Source organism: Arvicanthis niloticus, chromosome X, assembly GCF_011762505.2.
Source record: "Arvicanthis niloticus isolate mArvNil1 chromosome X, mArvNil1.pat.X, whole genome shotgun sequence".
NCBI classification, from domain to species: Eukaryota; Metazoa; Chordata; class Mammalia; order Rodentia; family Muridae; genus Arvicanthis; species Arvicanthis niloticus.
Genome location: NC_047679.1, coordinates 82,013,539 through 82,033,256, shown reverse-complemented (window position 1 = coordinate 82,033,256; position 19,718 = coordinate 82,013,539). Strand labels below are relative to the sequence as shown.

Genomic DNA, 19,718 nt, shown 5'->3' with positions numbered 1-19,718 from the left:
TGGCTTGGCGTATTAGGGACAAGAAAGAAGGGTCACTCACCTCCTACAGCATAACTTCTAGTGCCAGGCTGTCAGACTTCAACAAGTGTTGCTAGTTTCTTTATATGAAGTCCTTTAAGATTATATAGTAAATAGTTAAAACAAATTAAATTGTATCTTTTATTTTTTGTTTCTATAAACAGTAGGGTGGCAAATTAGTACTACAGTTTGACCACCATGGTTTGAAAAATGTACAGTATAAGAACAATCTCTAGGCCTTGACTTGAGATAACAAATAGGCCTGGGAGCCATAAGTCACTGCTTCAGAACAGGATACTTCTGCAGTCCATCCAGAGTTTGGGAATCTTAGAGTTACAGTGTTTTGGAGACATTATGTTAAAGTTTTAGCCAAGAGGACAGGCTTTGTGTGTCATTCGGAGGACTATGTGTTTGAGGAAAGGAACATTTATATTTGTTCTAGGTCCCTAAAATCAAATTAAACATTTCCAAATGCTTAAAACAAAATGATCCAAAACAAAGCACAAAAACTGCTTTCTGTAAATTTCCTTTCCTCAGAAGCTTTTGTGTTGTGATTTGAGCACAGTTCTCAGACATGAGGTGCTTGTTCCCTTACCTCTTGTATCCTTCCATGTACATTCACCCAGGAAATGAGAAGGGGTTCTCCTTGATTCAAGTTTTATTACTCTGTCTTCATTTAGATTGAAAATATTTGTTGTTCTTATTGAGACCACAGCTTGCTATTTTCTATTAAAATAACTCAACTTGTGTTATAAAAGAATATTAAAAATTTTATAATATATATATATATATATATATATATATATATATATATATATATATATATATATATATAAAATGGTATTCCTTGCTCAGGTTTGTTGTGAATTTTTTCATAAAACCTACGTACGATACAATTAAACAAAATGAACAGAAAACTGTCTGACCATTGTTTGTACCTTTTAAGTTTAAGAATAATGAAATGTTCATTTTGTTAAAAATTTTTTTTCCATGTGATGTTTACATTGAGCTCCTTTGATACGTGTGCTAGCCTAAAGTCTGAACATTTGTGCTGGCATTGGAAAGTCCAGCTAGTTAGGCAGAAGTCCTGAGTGTGTCTGAGCTCCACATGATGAGTTAACCGATGGCATTGATTTTGGTGTTGATCCATGTAAATAAAGTAGGAAAAATTATTCAAATTTTCTCCCCAAATAAACAGTGATGCTCGAGTATGGTTATTTCTTTTAAAGAGTGTACCTTCAAATATTTTTGGCAAGTTCTGTCATTTTCTGCATTTGCCATTTATGCTACTGCCTTTTCTAAAGAACTAGTGTATCCTTGAAATAGCACAAAAATGTTTTAAAATTTATAATTGCAAAACAAACCTGTGACTGACTTAATGTCTTCAGATCTAAAGGCTATAAAAATGTTGATATTTTAGTATTTCACTTATTCCCAAGAAAAAAAATTCTCTCAGTCTTTTGTAGAAGGGAGGAGAATTTTTGCATAAATTTTTTTTACTCTTTAAATAAAGACAATTATACTATCATAATAACAATTATGTATTTCTTTGGTTTTTTTGGGTAATTTTACATAAAACATTTATTTTCTATTTTTACTCAGATAAATATTTGTGCATAAAATGTAAAAATAGTAAATGAGAAAAATAAAACTATTATGCAATAAAAAATAAAGTATGATGCAAAATTCTACTTTTGTTTCTTATAATTATTTTTATTGTATGTAGATTGTTAATGTTAGGGGGAACGACAATTTTTAAACAAAAAGGGGGGGGACATGAAGTGGAAAGTTTCTGTTTGTGCCATGCGATACAGACTCATAGTGTTTGGCTAAAGCAAGACCTGTGGGAGGACACGTTATGTTTGGAGAGAGCATAAATAGGACTTAACAGACAAGGTGTGCTTGCACAGCTAGTTTTACAATGCTTTATTGGTCTCTGGCCTGGCTGTTTCTGCTGTATTGTGCCATCACTGCTAATTAGTATTCGCTATGCTGAGACAACTGAACTAGACTCCTAGTATCCTGAGAAAAAGAGATTGGAATTGCTTCAAAGAACTATTTCTAAATGGGTCCACATCCTCTTGTCCTTTTTGCCATCTTTTCTCCTCTACCTTTGGACAGTAGGCTAGAAACGGGGGAGGGTGAAGCATTTGAAACTCCTTATACAAATTTTAATTAACTAAAGGTTTTTAAAAACTTAAGCCTACAAAAAGTTCTTCTCTGGTCAAGTGCATTTGTGGTACCAAATATTTCTTTTATTTGAATATCTATGTTTTTCTCTTAAATCCAAAACTTTTCTGATTTTTTGTTCTGTTTTTAATCTCAGCTCCTTTTCGCACTTCATTGATTCTTAAGTTTGTTCTCTTGAATATTTTCTAAAGTTCTTGGAAGGTTTTGTTCTCCATCCTTGGTATTCTTTTTTCTGCTTAGTATTATCTAGTGAGGACTGACTTGTTTTTCTTTTGTAGCATTTCTGCTTAGTTCTTCTTAAGGGTCTCAATTTTCTTGAAGAATTTGTTTCTCCATGATTTTAAATTTCTTCTTCAAATTATCAGCTTTGACAAAAACTTTCCTGTCTACCTCCTGAACAGCTTTCTTCACCTCTTCTGCTACTTTGAGTCCTTGATATACTCACTGAACCTTCTCAAAAGTGGGGCACTGAATTTTTTGTCTGGCATCTCAGCCATCTCAGTGTCTTTGGCTTCTCTTATTATGGATTGCTGAGCTTGTAGAAGTAATACTGTAGCTTATCTTATTTGTTTGTTTTTGTTTTTTGTTTTTTTTCTCTTATACATATGTTGTGATGAGCATGCTGCCAGCATGTATTACTTCCCTTTCCCTCTCTCTGTGTCTTTATAATGAGTCCCCTCTACTGCATTGTCTTCACTTAGTTTTATGTTCCTCTCTACCGCTTCTGGGTTAAGCTGACCAGAGTAATGGATACAGAGATCTAATGGCAGTTCCATTATTACTTTGTGGTAGAAGACATGTACAAGTCACTGTTGTCCTTAAAGAGTTTCAAAGACAGTGGTATCTGGGTAATGGTTAAAAAAAGATAATTTTTAGGTTTTTAAAGATAACTGTAATAAATATAAGGAGTCCTAAACCTTAGAGTTTCTTTTGTTATGATAAAACACCATAACCATAAGCAACTAGGGAAGGAAATGGTTTATTTCCATTTTACTTCTACATCATAGTTCATTATCTAGGCAAGTCTGTATAGGACCTCAAGGCAGCAAACCTGGAGGCATGAATTGAAGCAGAAGCCACAAAGGAATGCTGCTTACTGGTTTGTTCCTTATGGCTTGCTCAGTCTGTTTTCTCCTAGCACTCCAGCATAGGCTGAACACTGCCTACAGTGAGCTGGACATTCCCTCATCAATCATCAATCGAGGAAATGGCTCCACAGGCTTGCCCACAAACCAATCTACTTGGAAAATCTTCTCAGTTGAGGTTCCTTCTTTTCAAATGACTCAACTAGTATCAAGCTGACATCAATTAATTAATTAATTAATTATTAATTCCGGTGAGAAGACATTTTTTTTCTGGGCCAAGGCAGATTTATTTTTACCTCTACATATTACAACATATCTATTTCCCCATCATCCTTGCCAAAGGAATTTGATATTGAAATGCACTCAAGGAGACTGTTTAACTGATTGGAATTAAATCCTAAATGCAATTTCAGACACCACTGCCTGAAGTGTTTAAACAATGCAATTTTGTTAGAAAATGAATTTGTGCTATTTTGGAAATATTTTCTTAGAGTGAAGCCAAATAGGAAAAAAAACTGAGAAATCATTTGAATCTTGTCAATAAATATATTTGATCATTCTTTTCTTCTGACTCTTTCCACCCCATCTCTCTACTCAGGTGAGGAGGAATGGAGATTTACTGTTTAGTCTTATATTATACTCTCCAGTTAAAGAGATACTTTATCAGCCAAGTTACCTTATATATTCTTATGCCAAGAACATAGATATTCTTGAATATCTTATGACTTACTTCTTCAAGATGAACTTGTTGAAGATACCTACATTTTTTTATTATTGATAGCAAGGGATGATTATGATAAGAATTTGAAAAATGTATAGTCTTATTTTATGAAAACAAGTTAATGTGTTAAGAAACTAAGTGAAGTTCTGGGTGTACATACACCATGCTAGAAAAGCATCCATAAAACATAAAACAACAATAAACAAGGTCTTCTTAAAAGAAATTAAGTGAAGGTAAATGAGTACTATTGAATTGAGCAAACATCTTCTCAAACATTTTTTTTCCTTAAAAAAATGAAGCTGGCAAATTTTGCACTTGTAATTAACTAGTGGATCAAGCGGAATAGGAGCCTCAAGTCAGCTACTCCAGCATCCTTGTGTTCTATATGTCCTTTAAATTTTTTTATTTTGGGGTGTTATAATATAATCACATCATATCTCCCTTAACTTTCATCTTTCCAAACTCTGGCTCTCTTTCAAATTCATGACTTCTATTTTTCATTAAGTGTTCATCCATATACATATTCTTAAACACATAAATATACCATGCTTAGGCAATATTTGTATGAATACATAATACTTGTATGAATGTGTATTCTAGGTTGACCATTTTGTATTGGTTCACCAATTGGCATGCCCTTTCCTAGTGAAGACTATTTGCCCTTCCTTCTTTCAGAATCATTTAATTGCCTAGAGTTCTTCCTGTAGGGTTGAGGTTTCCTGAGCTTCCCCCATAGTTCACTTCACCATGTCTATTGATGTCACTATTCACCTTATGTTTAAGTGGTCATGTTGGTGAGCTAGTATTAAACTTGAATTGCAATGAAAAATGGGCTAATTCAGCTGGAAGAACACAAACAAAAATCTATGTTCCTTCTCTGCCCCATGGTCTGTTTTGTTTTTTTTTTTTTTTTTTTTTTTTTTTTTTTTTTTTTTTTTTTTTTACACCACATACCTTCTATGACTAAAAAAATTTAAATGACCTTTAGTGTCTATATTTATGAAATGTGAATTTAACTATCTCTCTGTTATGGGGCATCCAACAGAGAAAACTATTTAGACAAGGGTTCAACCAAAAAAAGTTTTTATTAGCCTTCCAGAGACTACACTGGTTATTCAGGACCACAGTGTAGCTAGCCCCAAGCCTTTCTCAAGGTGAGCTTTTAAGCACACAAAAATATATTCTGGGTTGACATACTTCAATTAACAAAAACAGTTTCCTAGAAGTGGAACTATAGAAACAGAAAAGCAAGGTTAGTAAATTTAGAGACTTTTCTGAATCTACATTAACTTTGATGGATTAGGCCTTTGTTTTTATTTGGCAGTTGGTGCTGTCTGTGTGCTGAGTGTTATGGTCTGAACAGTAGTTCCATCATGAAGTCAGATGTGCTAAGGTCAGGGGTCCTACTAAGGTCTGGAGCACCTTCTATTACCTTTTGTGGACACATTTACTCAAAAGAAAAAATAAACAAATAATCAAATACTACTCTAGAATTTTATAACTTTCTTGGTATTTCATGGTTAACATTAATGGAAAATATAGAGAAAGAAAATTTCTTGTTTTGATACAGGGTTTTTCTGTGTATCCCTCCCTGGCTGTCCTAGAACTCACTCTGTAGACCAGGCTGGCCTTGAACTCACAGAGATCCACTTGCCTATGCCTCCTAGGTGCTGGGATTAAAGACATGAGCAACCACTGCCTGGTGAGAAAGAAACATTTGACCAGTATGAAGTTAAACAAGAATATGTTTTTTCTTAAATAGTTATCTGCTAGATTTAAGTTTTTGTCTGGAGGAGTGGGACTAGAAGCTTTGAACAGTTTTTTGATTTCAAGTGAAGCCAAGACCTAGAGATTAATTCAAATTTCAAAAAAGTTAAAACCTGGAGATTAATTTTAATCTCAAAAGGATAGCAGCTTGAAGGCTTTACAAAGGAAATTCTAGCCTCTTAGCCTCTATTGTGTAGTAATGTGAACTTCTTTGCCTGTCGGCCATGTTTTCTGGGGTACCTTGGGTGTAAAATAACTCCCATCTTGTTCCCCAGAAAGTTCACCACCCTTTGTGACTCATTTTGGGCTCTCTTACATAGCATGATGTGTAGGGGGGTGTGTTTAGCGTGGGCCTCATAATTTCAATGGTTTGGCCGAAGCCTCCCCCGATAATATTCCCCTCTTCCTGGTTGCTATGGTATATTCCATGGACTCCGCAACCTGGGAACCACAGGGACTGTCATTTTTAAGAGCAGCCATCACGGGGAAAGGCAGTCAAACACCCAGGACCAGAGAGGGGTAAGGAACTAAGGTACCTAGGGCTTTGTGTGAACTTGATCCGCTGTTGTCCAAGTTTAGAATGCCAGAAATTTAGGTGGATCTGAAACAAGAATTCAAGAGGAAGAACCTCTCCCTAGTCTGGCTGGTAAAGTAACTGTGTTGCCTTCTGGTGAGTCCATTTTTGGATCATGGTTTCTCTTTTGCTTGTGTAATGCTAACATTAATCTTTTAGTAAAGGAAGTTCCACTAGTCCCAAGTTATTCTTAATGTATGTTTAAGGATCCTGGTCCTTTCTCTTGGAGGCCCTAGAAGGGCTTTTACCCTCAACAAGGAATAGCAAGTATAATCACAAAGGCCCACCACAGCCTTTGAAGAGCTCCTCCCAGCCTGTCCGTGAGGCAGGTCCATATGTTACACACATTTCTTTCTCTTTCCTTTTCCATTCCAGATACCACCAACATGCCTAAGAGTAAGAAAACTATATCCAAAAAGGACTCCAGCCCGTCTGAAGATGGAGTCCAAAAACCAGAAACGTCAAGCAAGAACCAGGAAGATAAGACCAGTTCAGAGGTTCACTCTCCAGGTGGGTCAGTAATGACAGTTATGACAGGTTAAACGATTGGGAAACCGTGGCTTAGGTGCCTTTAAGGGCCATAGAGAAAGCCTTTTGGAAGGAGTCACTTCTTATCGTTTTGCCCATTCTCTTTTCTATTCATTTTTTGTCTTTCTTTCACTTTTATCTTTGCATACAGGGATTAGGTCCTTGACTGGTAAGTGAAATTAAAGTTAAATGTTAGAGATAAGGTATAATCACCTATGTTTGAAGCCTTATTAGTGTTTAAATTAGTTAAAGACATGGGAAGGTAAGGCAGACATAACAGGGTAGTTTCCCATATGGACTCACAGTGATTGTGACATCATACACAAGATCTGCAGAAGCCCAAATCAGACAAACTCTCAGCATGAGCATAGAAGGTAACCACAAAGTTTCACCCTTAGTTTTGTGGGTGGCTACACACTCAATTATCAAGAGCTCCTTAGTTCGGTTATACTTATCTTATTGATCCATGAACAGAGAAAGACTTTCCAGCTTTCAGTGTCTCTGATTTTTATTTTTAGGATTTGGTAATACACATTTTAAAGATCTTACATATGCTTAGGCAACTTGATTCTAATGCATTTTTTTCTGACTGTTTTGATTATTTTAATAGAATTACTTCCATGAGTTCTTTCTCTCCAAATTCAGTACTGATACATAGAAAAGCTATAAACGTACCTTGATAAAATTCACTTCCTGTTATTTTCTCTTGTCCTTCTCCTTGTCCTGTTGAACTATTGCTTACATACAACTGGTCTTCCTTCTACCTTCATGCTTACTTTTGTGACTCAGTAAGTGTCAGTGGAGTTGCCTGGATAAGGATGGGTAGGGGTTATTTTCTGGCATTTGGGTGGATCTTAAGAACTGTGGGGAAAAAAAACTGCCTCACACTTGGCAGCAGTTAACTGCCCAAAGCTCCTCAGAATGGAATGGAATCTCATGAGCCCCTCCTCCATCTACCATGAAGAGTTGATGGACCTGATCTTGTGCAGATATTGTGCAGGTAAGTACTGTGGTTTCATGGTTGCAATGGCCATACCATATTCAGAAGACAGTAGCTTTTCATAGTACACCTGTTCTATCTCTGGCTCTTAAGTTTTTCCACTTCCTTTTCTGTGGATCTTGGAGGGGGTAATAAAGATGTTCCATTTAATGCTGACTACTCAACAGCCACTTACTCTGTCTTGTGTTTTTTTGAGTCTGAATTAACTGCCATTCAATGCAGAAATAAACTTCTCCTACAAAGGGTTAGAGTAGCACATATGATTTAGTATAAGCACAAATATTTAGAAGACACCATGACAGCATCCATTTAGCAAAATAAGCATAGTACATTTTCCACTGGGCCTGTTTCTTCCCTAGATGTGTGCTTTCGGCCAGGTATATATTTTGTCCTATGGAACAGGCCCAACTTCAATCACAAAGCAGTTGATTTGTCCCATAACGGTAATGCCATTGTTGTACAGCTGCAAGTATCTTGCCTGTCAGGTGAGTGTTTATTGCTATTTAAATGCATAATATCTGCATCTGCTACAGGCTCTCATATTTGAATACTTGGTCCCCAGCTGTTGGGACATTTGGGAAGTTGGTGTCACCTTTAGTATGAGGTTTAGGGAAGTGATTCACTGGGGAGAAGAACTTGAGGTATAATATGGCCTCATTTTCTCTTCACTCTGACTCCTGAGTATAGATGCAATATGATAAACCAACCTCTTATTCATACCACCCTGCCATTTCTGCCTGCCACCATGTTTTCCTCGCCATGATGGATCATATCCCCCTGAAACTAGTTATTTTTGTCTGGGTATTTTTATCACAGCAATGAAAAGGTAACTAAGACTGTTATTCTATTATAGAGGGTCCTAGGCAGAGATGATCACTGGTAACTTTCTTTCTCTGTATAACACATCCTGGCAATAATAAATTAGCCAGAAAAGGATGAGGCTTCCAGTTGGCTAGCCACTGGAACAGAAGTTAGTGGAACCTTCCTGACAGGTCACAGAGGCATGAGGTCTCCAAAGACATAGTGGGAAGTTAGATAGCCTGTGTAGAAGGAAAATTTGGAGGAAAATAAGTTAGCACTGGTGTGATATTTTGGGATGCTTGTGGAGAAAGAAAGGGGAATCAGCAGGATTGAGAGAGGTAAAAGGTAATGGAGGACAAATATGATCACAACGAATTACACACAATTCTGAAATTATTCATCAAAATAAAAAATAAATAAAATTCCCCTGATTTCTTCAGTGTCCTACTATTCAGTAGAAGTGAAAAATCTCCAAGTGTTTGTGTCATTTCAATTGTTTCCAATTTCTGTTTAATTTCAGTATATTCTGATAATATATAAAGAATTATTTTGATTTTGTTTCTCAGTTTTTCATATTAGAACTAATAATTACCAAATTATCTGTTATTATTAAACTTGTTCTTTGAAAATTTCACACATATAGATAATTTATAGTGACCACCATCATACCACTACTGTTCCCATCTCCTCAGTATCTGTCCACTCCCCCATTTTTCTAAAAGTATTTTTCTCGTATCTATTTGATTTCTTTTGTGACCAATTGAATTTAACCAGGGCCATCTGTATAACTATAGGTTTGAAACTATCTATTAGAGCCTGATAGGCTATCTAATAGACTCCTCCTTTCCTCTCTCCATTTCTTTCTTCCTTCTCCCTTCCCCTCTCCCCCCTCTCTGGCTCAAGCTTAAGCTCAAGCTGTGGCCTTCTGGCTCTGGCTCTCTAGCTCTGTGACTCTTGGTCTCTGTCTCTGACTCTGTCTTTGTCTTTACCTCTAGCTCTGGCTCTCTAGCTGTGGTTCTGCATATGGATCTGTCTGCCTGCCTGTCTGTCTGTCTCTCTATCTATCTTGGGCTCTCTGCCTCTCTGCCTCTGGCATGGGATCTCTGAATTTTTCCCTCTGTTCATGGCTCACTGGCTTAGGCTTTCTGGCTTAAACTTTCTGGCTCTATTACTTGCTCTGGCTCTGGTAATGGCTCTGGCCTCTTCTCTGGCTCTCTGCCTCTAGGTCTACCTCTGGTTCTGGCTTTCTGTCTGTGATTAGGGCTCTGGATCTCTTGCTCTGGCTCTGACTGTCTCCCTGGCTTTGGTTCTCTACCTCTGGCTCTGTCTTTTGCATTGCTCTAGTTCTGGCTCTGGGTCTCTGTCTCTAGATCTCTGTCTCTGTCTTTTGGATATGTCTTTTTCTCTGCTCTGCTCTCTTTGTCACCTTCTTTGTCTCTGTCTCTGGTTAAAGTTCTCTGCCTGTGACTGTGGCTCAGGCTTTTTGGCTCTGGCTCTGGCCCTAGCTATACCTCTTGGCTCTCTGGGTGTCACTATTACTCTGGCTATCCTGCCCTGGCTCTGGCTGTGCTCTAGCTGTTGAGCCCTGACTCTGGTTCTAGCTCTAGCACTAGCTACAGCTCTCTGGCTCTGCCTATGGCTCTGGGTCTCTGGATCCAACTCTCTCCATTTGGCTATAACTCTGGATCTCTGGTTCTTTGGCACTGGCTCAGATGCTAGCTTTCTGGCTCAGCTCCCTGACTCTTACTTTTTGGCACTGGCTTGCTGGCTTTGGCTCTGGCTCTACTTTGGCTCTGGCTTTGTCTTTCTCTCTGGCTCTGGCTCTGGCTCTAGCTCTGGCTCTGGCTCTGGCTCTGGCTCTGGCTCTGGCTCTGGCTCTGGCTCTGCCTCTGGCTCTGGCTCTGGCTCTGGCTCTGGCTCTGGCATTTTCTTGGCTCTGGCTCTGGCTCTGGTGTATTCTTGGCTCTGGCTCTGGCGTTTCCTTGGCTCTGGCTCTGACTCTGGCATTTTTCTTTGCTATAGCTATGGCTCTGGCGTTTTCTTGGCTCTGGCTCTGGCTCTGGCTCTGGCTCTGGCGCTGGTTCTGGCGTTTTCTTGGCTCTGGCTCTGGCGTTTAATTGGCTCTGGCTCTGGCTCTGGCTCTGGCTCTGGCTCTGGCTCTGGCTCTGGCTCTGGCTCTGGCTCTGGCTCTGGCTCTGGCTCTGGCTCTGGCTCTGGCTCTGGCTCTGGCTCTGGCTCTGGCTCTGGCTCTGGCTCTGGCTCTGGCATTTTCTTGGCTCCAGCTCTGGCGTTTTCTTGTCTTTGGCTCTGGCTCTGGCTCTGGCGTTTTCTTGGCTCTGGCTCTGGCTCTGGCTCTGGCTCTGGCTCTGGCTCTGGCTCTGGCTCTGGTGTATTCTTGGCTCTTGCTCTGGCGTTTTCTTGGCTCTGGCTCTGGCTCTGGCTCTGGCTCTGGCTCTGGCTCTGGCTCTGGCTCTGGCTCTGGCTCTGGCTCTGGCTCTGGCATTTTCTTGGCTCCAGCTCTGGCGTTTTCTTGTCTTTGGCTCTGGCTCTGGCTCTGGCGTTTTCTTGGCTCTGGCTCTGGCTCTGGCTCTGGCTCTGGCTCTGGCTCTGGCTCTGGCTCTGGTGTATTCTTGGCTCTTGCTCTGGCGTTTTCTTGGCTCTGGCTCTGGCTCTGGCTCTGGCTCTGGCTCTGGCTCTGGCTCTGGCTCTGGCTCTGGCTCTGGCATTTTTCTTGGCTATGGCTATGGCTATGGCTCTGGCGTTTTCTTGGCTCTGGCTCTGGCTCTGGCATTTTTCTTGGCTATGGCTATGGCTCTGGCATTTTCTTGGCTCTGGCTCTGGCTCTGGCTCTGGCTCTAGCTCTGGCTCTGGCGTTTTTCTTGGCTCTGGCTCTGGCGTTTCCTTGGCTCTAGCTCTGGCTCTGGCTCTGGCGTTTTTCTTGGCTCTGGCTCTGGCTCTGGCGTTTTCTTGGCTCTCGCTCTGGCATTTTCTTGGCTCTGGCTCTGGCTCTGGCGATTTCTTGGCTCTGGCTCTGGCTCTGGCTCTGGCTCTAGCTCTGGCTCTGGCGTTTTTCTTGGCTCTGGCTCTGGCTCTGGTGTTTTCTTGGCTCTGGCTCTGGCTCTAGCTCCGGCGTTTTCTTGGCTCTGGTTCTGGCTCTGGCGTTTTTCTTGGTTTGGGCTCTGGCTCTGGCTCTGGAGTTTTCTTGGCTCTGGCTCTGGCTCTGGCGTTTTCTTGGCTCTGGCTCTGGCTCTGGCTCTGGCTCTGGCTCTGGCTCTGGCTCTGGCGTTTTCTTGGCTCTGGAGTTTTCTTGGCTCTGGCGTTTTCATGGCTCTGGCTCTGGCTCTGGCTCTGGCTCTGGCTCTGGCTCTGGCTCTGGCTCTGGCTCTGGCTCTGGCGTTTTCTTGGCTCTGGAGTTTTCTTGGCTCTGGCGTTTTCATGGCTCTGCCTCTGGCTCTGGCTCTGGCTCTGGCTCTGGCTCTGGCTCTGGCTCTGGCTCTGGCTCTGGCTCTGGCATTTTCTTGGCTCTGGCTCTGGCTCTGGTGTTTTCTTGGCTCTGGCTCTGGCTCTGGCGTTTTCTTGGCTCTGGCTCTGGCTCTGGCTCTGGCTCTGGCTCTGGCTCTGGCTCTGGCTCTGGCTCTGGCTCTGGCTCTGGCATTTTCTTGGCTCCAGCTCTGGCGTTTTCTTGGCTCCAGCTCTGGCGTTTTCTTGGCTCCAGCTCTGGCGTTTTCTTGTCTTTGGCTCTGGCTCTGGCTCTGGCGTTTTCTTGGCTCTGGCTCTGGCTCTGGCTCTGGCTCTGGCTCTGGCTCTGGTGTATTCTTGGCTCTTGCTCTGGCGTTTTCTTGGCTCTGGCTCTGGCTCTGGCTCTGGCTCTGGCTCTGGCTCTGGCTCTGGCTCTGGCTCTGGCTCTGGCTCTGGCGTTTCCTTGGCTCTGGCTCTGGCTCTGGCTCTGGCTCTGGCATTTTTCTTGGCTATGGCTATGGCTATGGCTCTGGCGTTTTCTTGGCACTGGCTCTGGCTCTGGCTCTGGCGTTTTCTTGGCTCTGGCTCTGGCTCTGGCATTTTTCTTGGCTATGGCTATGGCTCTGGCATTTTCTTGGCTCTGGCTCTGGCTCTGGCTCTGGCTCTGGCTCTGGCTCTGGCTCTGGCTCTGGCTCTGGCTCTGGCTCTGGCTCTGGCTCTGGCGTTTTCTTGGCTCTGGCTCTGGCGTTTCCTTGGCTCTAGCTCTGGCTCTGGCTCTGGCGTTTTTCTTGGCTCTGGCTCTGGCTCTGGCGTTTTCTTGGCTCTCGCTCTGGCATTTTCTTGGCTCTGGCTCTGGCGATTTCTTGGCTCTGGCTCTGGCTCTGGCTCTGGCTCTGGCTCTGGCTCTGGCTCTAGCTCTGGCTCTGGCGTTTTTCTTGGCTCTGGCTCTGGCTCTGGTGTTTTCTTGGCTCTGGCTCTGGCTCTAGCTCCGGCGTTTTCTTGGCTCTGGTTCTGGCTCTGGCGTTTTTCTTGGTTTGGGCTCTGGCTCTGGCTCTGGAGTTTTCTTGGGTCTGGCTCTGGCTCTGGCTCTGGCTCTGGCTCTGGCTCTGGCTCTGGCTCTGGCTCTGGCTCTGGCGTTTTCTTGGCTCTGGCTCTGGCTCTGGTGTTTCCTTGGCTCTGGCTCTGGCTCTGGCATTTTTCTTGGCTATGGCTATGGCTCTGGCGTTTTCTTGGCTCTGGCTCTGGCTCTGGCTCTGGCTCTGGCTCTGGCTCTGGCTCTGGCGCTGGCTCTGGCGTTTTCTTGGCTCTGGAGTTTTCTTGGCTCTGGCGTTTTCATGGCTCTGCCTCTGGCTCTGGCTCTGGCTCTGGCTCTGGCTCTGGCTCTGGCTCTGGCTCTGGCTCTGGCTCTGGCTCTGGCATTTTCTTGGCTCTGGCTCTGGCTCTGGTGTTTTCTTGGCTCTTGCTCTGGCTCTGGCGTTTTCTTGGCTCTGGCTCTGGCTCTGGCTCTGGCTCTGGCTCTGGCTCTGGCTCTGGCTCTGGCGTTTTCTTGGCTCTGGCTCTGGCTCTGGTGTTTTCTTGGCTCTGGCTCTGGCTCTGGCGTTTTCTTGGCTCTGGCTCTGGCTCTAGCTCTGGCTCTGGCTCTGGATCTGGCTCTGGCGTTTTCTTGGCTCTGGCTGTGGCGTTTTCATGGCTCTGGCTCTGGTGTATTCTTGGCTCTGGCTCTGGCTCTGGCTCTGGCTCTGGCGTTTCCTTGGCTCTGGCTCTGGCTCTGGCGTTTTCTTGGCTCTGGCTCTGGCTCTGGCTCTGGTGTATTCTTGGCTCTTGCTCTGGCGTTTTCTTAGCTCTGGCTCTGCCTCTGGCTCTGGCTCTGGCTCTGGCTCTGGCTCTGGCGTTTTCTTGGCTCTGGCACTGGTTCTGGCGTTTTCTTCGCTCTGGCTCTGGCGTTTTCATGGCTCTGGCTCTGGCTCTGGCGTTTCCTTGGCTCTGGCTCTGGCTCTGGCGTTTTCTTGGCTCTGGCTCTGGCTCTGGCGTTTTCTTGGCTCTGGCTCTGGCTCAGGCGTTTTCTTGGCTCTGGCTCTGGCTCTGGCATTTTTCTTGGCTGTGGCTCTGGCTCTGGCATTTTTCTTGACTATGGCTCTGGCTCTGGCATTTTTCTTGGCTATGGCTCTGGCTCTGGCATTTTCTTGGCTCTGGCTCTGGCATTTTCTTGGCTCTGGCTCTGGCTCTGGCGTTTCCTTGGCTCTGGCTCTGGCTCTGGCGTTTTCTTGGCTCTGGCTCTGGCTCTGGCTCTGGTGTATTCTTGGCTCTTGCTCTGGCGTTTTCTTAGCTCTGGCTCTGGCTCTAGCTCTGGCGTTTTCTTGGTTCTGGCTGTGGCATTTTCTTGGCTCCGGCTCTGGCGTTTTCTTGTCTTTGGCTCTGGCTCTGGCTCTGGCTCTGGCGTTTTCTTGGCTCTGGCTCTGGCGTTTTCTTGGCTCTGGCTCTGGCTCTAGCTCTGGCATTTTCTTGGCTCTGATTCTGGCTCTGGCGTTTTTCTTGGCTCTGGCTCTGGCTCTGGAGTTTTCTTGGCTCTGGCTCTGACTCTGGCTCTGGCTCTGGCTCTGGCTCTGGCTCTGGCTCTGGCTCTGGCTCTGGCTCTGGCTCTGGCGTTTTCTTGGCTATGGCTCTGGCTCTGGCGTTTTTTTGGCTCTGTCTCTGGCTCTGGCTCTGGTGTTTTCTTGGCTCTGGCTCTGGCGTTTTCATGGCTCTGGCTCTGGCTCTGGCTCTGGCTCTGGCTCTGGCTCTGGCTCTGGCTCTGGCTCTGGCTCTGGCTCTGGCTCTGGCTCTGGCGTTTTCTTGGCTCTGGCTCTGGCTCTGGCTCTGGCGTTTTCTTGGCTCTGGCGCTGGCTCTAGCTCTGGCGTTTTCTTGGCTCTGGCTCTGCCATTTTCTTGGCTCCGGCTCTGGCGTTTTCTTGTCTTTGGCTCTGGCTCTGGCTCTGGCGTTTTCTTGGCTCTGACTCTGGCGTTTTCTTGGCTATGGCTCTGGCTCTAGCTCTGGCGTTTTCTTGGCTCTGGTTCTGGCTCTGGCGTTTTTCTTGGCTCTGGCTCTGGTTCTGGAGTTTTCTTGGCTCTGGCTCTGACTCTGGCTCTGGCTATGGCTATGGCTATGGCTATGGCTATGGCTATGGCTATGGCTATGGCTATGGCGTTTTCTTGGCTATGGCTCTGGCTCTGGCGTTTTTTTGGCTCTGGCTCTGGCTCTGGCTCTGGCTCTGGCTCTGGCTCTGGCTCTGGCTCTGGCTCTGGCTCTGGCGTTTTCTTGGCTCTGGCTCTGGCTCTGGCTCTGGTGTTTCCTTGGCTCTGCCTCTGGCTCTGGCATGTCCTTGGCTCTGGCTCTGGCTCTGGCTCTGGCATGTCCTTGGCTCTGGCTCTGGCTCTGGCTCTGGCTCTGGCTCTGGCATTTTTCTTGGCTCTGGCTATGGCTCTGGCGTTTTCTTGGCTATGGCTGTGGCTCTGGCTCTGGCTCTGGTGTTTTCTTGGCTCTGGCTCTGGCGTTTTCATGGCTCTGGCTCTGGCTCTGGCTCTGGCTCTGGCGTTTTCTTGGCTCTGGCTCTGGCTCTGGCTCTGGTGTTTCCTTGGCTCTGCCTCTGGCTCTGGCATGTCCTTGGCTCTGGCTCTGGCTCTGGCTCTGGCATGTCCTTGGCTCTGGCTCTGGCTCTGGCTCTGGCTCTGGCTCTGGCTCTGGCTCTGGCTCTGGCTCTGGCATTTTTCTTGGCTCTGGCTATGGCTCTGGCGTTTTCTTGGCTTTGGCTCTGGCTCTGGCGTTTTCTTGGCTCTGGCTCTGGCTCTGGTGTTTTCTTGGCTCTGGCTCTGGCTCTGGTGTTTTCTTGGCTCTGGCTCTGGCTCTAGCTCTGGCGTTTTCTTGGCTCTGGCTCTGGCGTTTTCTTGTCTTTGGCTCTGGCTCTTGCTCTGGTGTATTCTTGGCTCTTGCTCTGGCGTTTTCTTGGCTCTGGCTCTGGCTCTGGCTCTGGCTCTGGCTCTGGCGTTTTCTTGGCTCTGGCTCTGGCGTTTTCTTGGCTCTGGTGTTTTCTTGGCTCTGACTCTGGCACTAGCTCTGGCGTTTTCTTGGCTCTGGTTCTGGCTCTGGCGTTTTTCTTGGTTCCGGCTCTGGCTCTGGCTCTGGCTCTGGAGTTTTCTTGGCTCTGGCTCTGGCTCTGGCTCTGGCTCTGGCTCTGGCTCTGGCTCTGGCTCTGGCTCTGGCGATTTCTTGGCTCTGGCTCTGGCTCTGGTGTATTCTTGGCTCTGGCTCTGGTGTTTTCTTGGCTCTGGCTCTGCCTCCGGCTCTGGCTCTGGCGTTTCCTTGGCTCTGGCTCTGGCTCTGGCATTTTTCTCGGCTATGGCTATGGCTCTGGCGTTTTCTTGGCTCTGGCTCTGGCGTTTTCTTGGCTCTGTCTCTGGGGTTTCCTTGGCTCTGGCTCTGGCTCTGGCATTTTTCTTGGCTATGGCTCTGGCTCTGGCGTTTTCTTGGCTCTGACTCTGGCATTTTCTTGGCTCTGGCTCTGGCTCTGGCGTTTCTTTGGCTCTGGCTCTGGCTCTGGCATTTTTCTTGGCTATGGCTCTGGCTCTGGCGTTTTCTTGGCTCTGGCTCTGGCGTTTTCATGGCTCTGGCTCTCGCTCTGGCTCTGGCTCTGGCTCTGGCGTTTTCTTGGCTCTGGCTCTGGCTCTGGCTCTGGCTCTGGCGTTTTCTTGGCTATGGCTATGGCTCTGGTGTTTTCTTGGCTCTGGCTCTGGCGTTTTCATGGCTCTGGCTCTGGCTCTGGCTCTGGCTCTGGCGTTTTCTTGGCTCTCGCTCTGGCATTTTCTTGGCTTTGGCTCTGGCTCTGGCTCTGGCGTTTTCTTGGCTCTGGCTCTGGCTCTGGCTCTGGTGTTTCCTTGGCTCTGGCTCTGGCCCTGGCGTTTTTCTTGGCTCTGGCTCTGGCTCTGGCTCTGGCTCTGGCGTTTTCTTGGCTCTGGCTCTGGCATTTTCTTGGCTCTGGCTCTGGCGTTTTCTTGTCTTTGGCTCTGGCTCTGGCTCTGGCGTTTTCTTGGCTCTGGCTCTATCTCTGGGTCTGGGTCTGGGTCTGGCTCTGGCGTTTTCTTGGCTCTGGCTCTGGCTCTAGCTCTGACGTTTTCTTGGCTCTGGCTCTGGCATTGTCTTGGCTCTGGCTCTGGCGTTTTCTTGTCTTTGGCTCTGGCTCTGGCTCTGGCGTTTTCTTGGCTCTGGCTCTGGCTCTGGCTCTGGTGTATTCTTGGCTCTTGCTCTGGCTCTGGCTCTGGCTCTGGCGTTTCCTTGGCTCTGGCTCTGGCTCTGGCATTTTTCTTGGCTCTGGCTCTGGCTCTGGCGTTTTCTTGGCTCTGGCTCTGGCTCTGGCGTTTTCTTGGCTCTGGCTCTGGCTCTGGCTCTGGCTCTGGCTCTGGCGTTTTCTTGGCTCTGGCTCTGGCATTTTCTTGGCTCTGGCTATGGCGTTTTCTTGTCTTTGGCTCTGGCTCTGGCTCTGGCTCTGGCGTTTTCTTGGCTCTGGCTCTGGCTCTGGCTCTGGCTCTGGCTCTGGCTCTGGGTTTTCTTGGCTCTGGCTCTGGCTTCTGGCCACTGGCCTCTGGCTTCTCGCCTCTGGGCTCTGGGCTCTGGGCTCTGGGTTCTGGGCTCTGGGCTCTGGCTCTGGCTCTGGCTCTGGCTCTGGCTCTGGCTCTGGCTCTGGCTCTGGCTCTGGCGTTTCCTTGGCTCTGGCTCTGGCTCTGGCATTTTTCTTGGCTATGGCTATGGCTCTGGCGTTTTCTTGGCTCTGGCTCTGGCTCTGGCACTGGCTCTGGCTCTGGCTCTGGCTCTGGCTCTGGCGTTTTCTTGGCTCTCACTCTGGCATTTTCTTGGCTTTGGCTCTGGCTCTGGCTCTGGCTCTGGCGTTTTCTTGGCTCTGGTTCTGGCTCTGGCTCTGGCATTTCCTTGGCTCTGGCTCTGGCTCTGGCATTTTCTTGGCTATGGCTATGGCTCTGGCGTTTTCTTGGCTCTGGATCTGGCGTTTCCTTGGCTCTGGCTCTGGCTCTGGCTCTGGCCTTTTCTTGTCTTTGGCTCTGGCTCTGGCTCTGGCGTTTTCCTTGGCTCTGGCTCTGGCTCTGGTGTTTTCTTGGCTCTGGCTCTGGCTCTAGCTCTGGCGTTTTCTTGGCTCTGGCTCTGGCATTTTCTTGGCTCCGGCTCTGGCGTTTTCTTGTCTTTGGCTCTGGCTGTGGCTCTGACGTTTTCTTGGCTCTGGCTCTGGCGTTTTCTTGGCTCTGGCTCTGGCTCTAGCTCTGGCGTTTTCTTGGCTCTGGTTCTGGCTCTGGCGTTTTTCTTGGCTCTGGCTCTGGTTCTGGAGTTTTCTTGGCTCTGGCTCTGACTCTGTCTCTGGCTTTGGCTCTGGCTCTGGCTCTGGCGTTTTCTTGGCTATGGCTCTGGCTCTGGCGTTTTTTTGGCTCTGGCTCTGGCTCTGGTTCTGGTGTTTTCTTGGCTCTGGCTCTGGCGTTTTCTTGGCTCTGGCTCTGGCTCTGGCTCTGGTGTTTCCTTGGCTCTGCCTCTGGCTCTGGCATGTCCTTGGCTCTGGCTCTGGCTCTGGCTCTGGCATGTCCTTGGCTCTGGCTCTGGCTCTGGCTCTGGCTCTGGCTCTGGCTCTGGCTCTGGCTCTGGCTCTGGCTCTGGCTCTGGCATTTTTCTTGGCTCTGGCTATGGCTCTGGCGTTTTCTTGGCTCTGGCTCTGGCTCTGGCTTTTTCTTGGCTCTGGCTCTGGCTCTGGTGTTTTCTTGGCTCTGGCTCTGGCTCTGGTGTTTTCTTGGCTCTGGCTCTGGCTCTAGCTCTGGCGTTTTCTTGGCTCTGGCTCTGGCATTTTCTTGGCTCTGGCTCTGGCGTTTTCTTGTCTTTGGCTCTGACTCTGGCTCTGGTGTATTCTTGGCTCTTGCTCTGGCGTTTTCTTGGCTCTGGCTCTGGCTCTGGCTCCAGCTCTGGCTCTGGCTCTGGCCTTTCCTTGGCTCTGGCTCTGGCTCTGGCTCCAGCTCTGGCTCTGGCTCTGGCCTTTCCTTGGCTCTGGCTCTGGCTCTGGCATTTTTCTTGGCTATGGCTATGGCTATGGCGTTTTCTAGGCTCTGGCTCTGGCGTTTTCTTGGCTCTGGCTCTGGCTCTGGCGTTTCCTTGGCTCTGGCTCTGGCTCTGGCTCTGGCGTATTTCTTGGCTCTGGCTCTGGCTCTGGCTCTGGCGCTGGCTCTGGCTCTGGCTCTGGCTCTGGCTCTGGCTCTGGCGTTTTCTTGGCTCTGGCTCTGGCTCTGGTGTTTTCTTGGCTCTGGCTCTGGCTCTAGCTCTGGCGTTTTCTTGGCTCTGGTTCTGGCTCTGGCATTTTTCTTGGTTCCGGCTCTGGCTCTGGCTCTGGCTCTGGCTCTGGCTCTGGCGTTTCCTTGGCTCTGGCTCTGGCTCTGGCATTTTTCTTGGCTATGGCTATGGCTCTGGCGTTTTCTTGGCTCTGGCTCTGGCTCTGGCACTGGCTCTGGCTCTGGCTCTGGCTCTGGCTCTGGCTCTGGCGTTTTCTTGGCTCTCACTCT

General features: G+C 47.0%; 1 protein-coding gene across 1 annotated transcript in view; it reads left to right on the top strand.

Annotated features, from left to right (window-relative positions):
* Positions 1 to 6,243: 6,243 nt before the first annotated feature.
* The window catches only part of LOC117694775 (T-complex protein 11-like X-linked protein 1), a 53,213-nt gene continuing 39,738 nt past the window's right edge, over positions 6,244 to 19,718 (top strand). The window contains exons 1-2 of the mRNA XM_034485749.2: positions 6,244 to 6,451; positions 6,731 to 6,865. Coding sequence (XP_034341640.1) covers positions 6,742 to 6,865 — 124 coding nt within the window. The 5' untranslated portion in view covers positions 6,244 to 6,451; positions 6,731 to 6,741. The remainder of the gene's footprint in view (positions 6,452 to 6,730; positions 6,866 to 19,718) is intronic.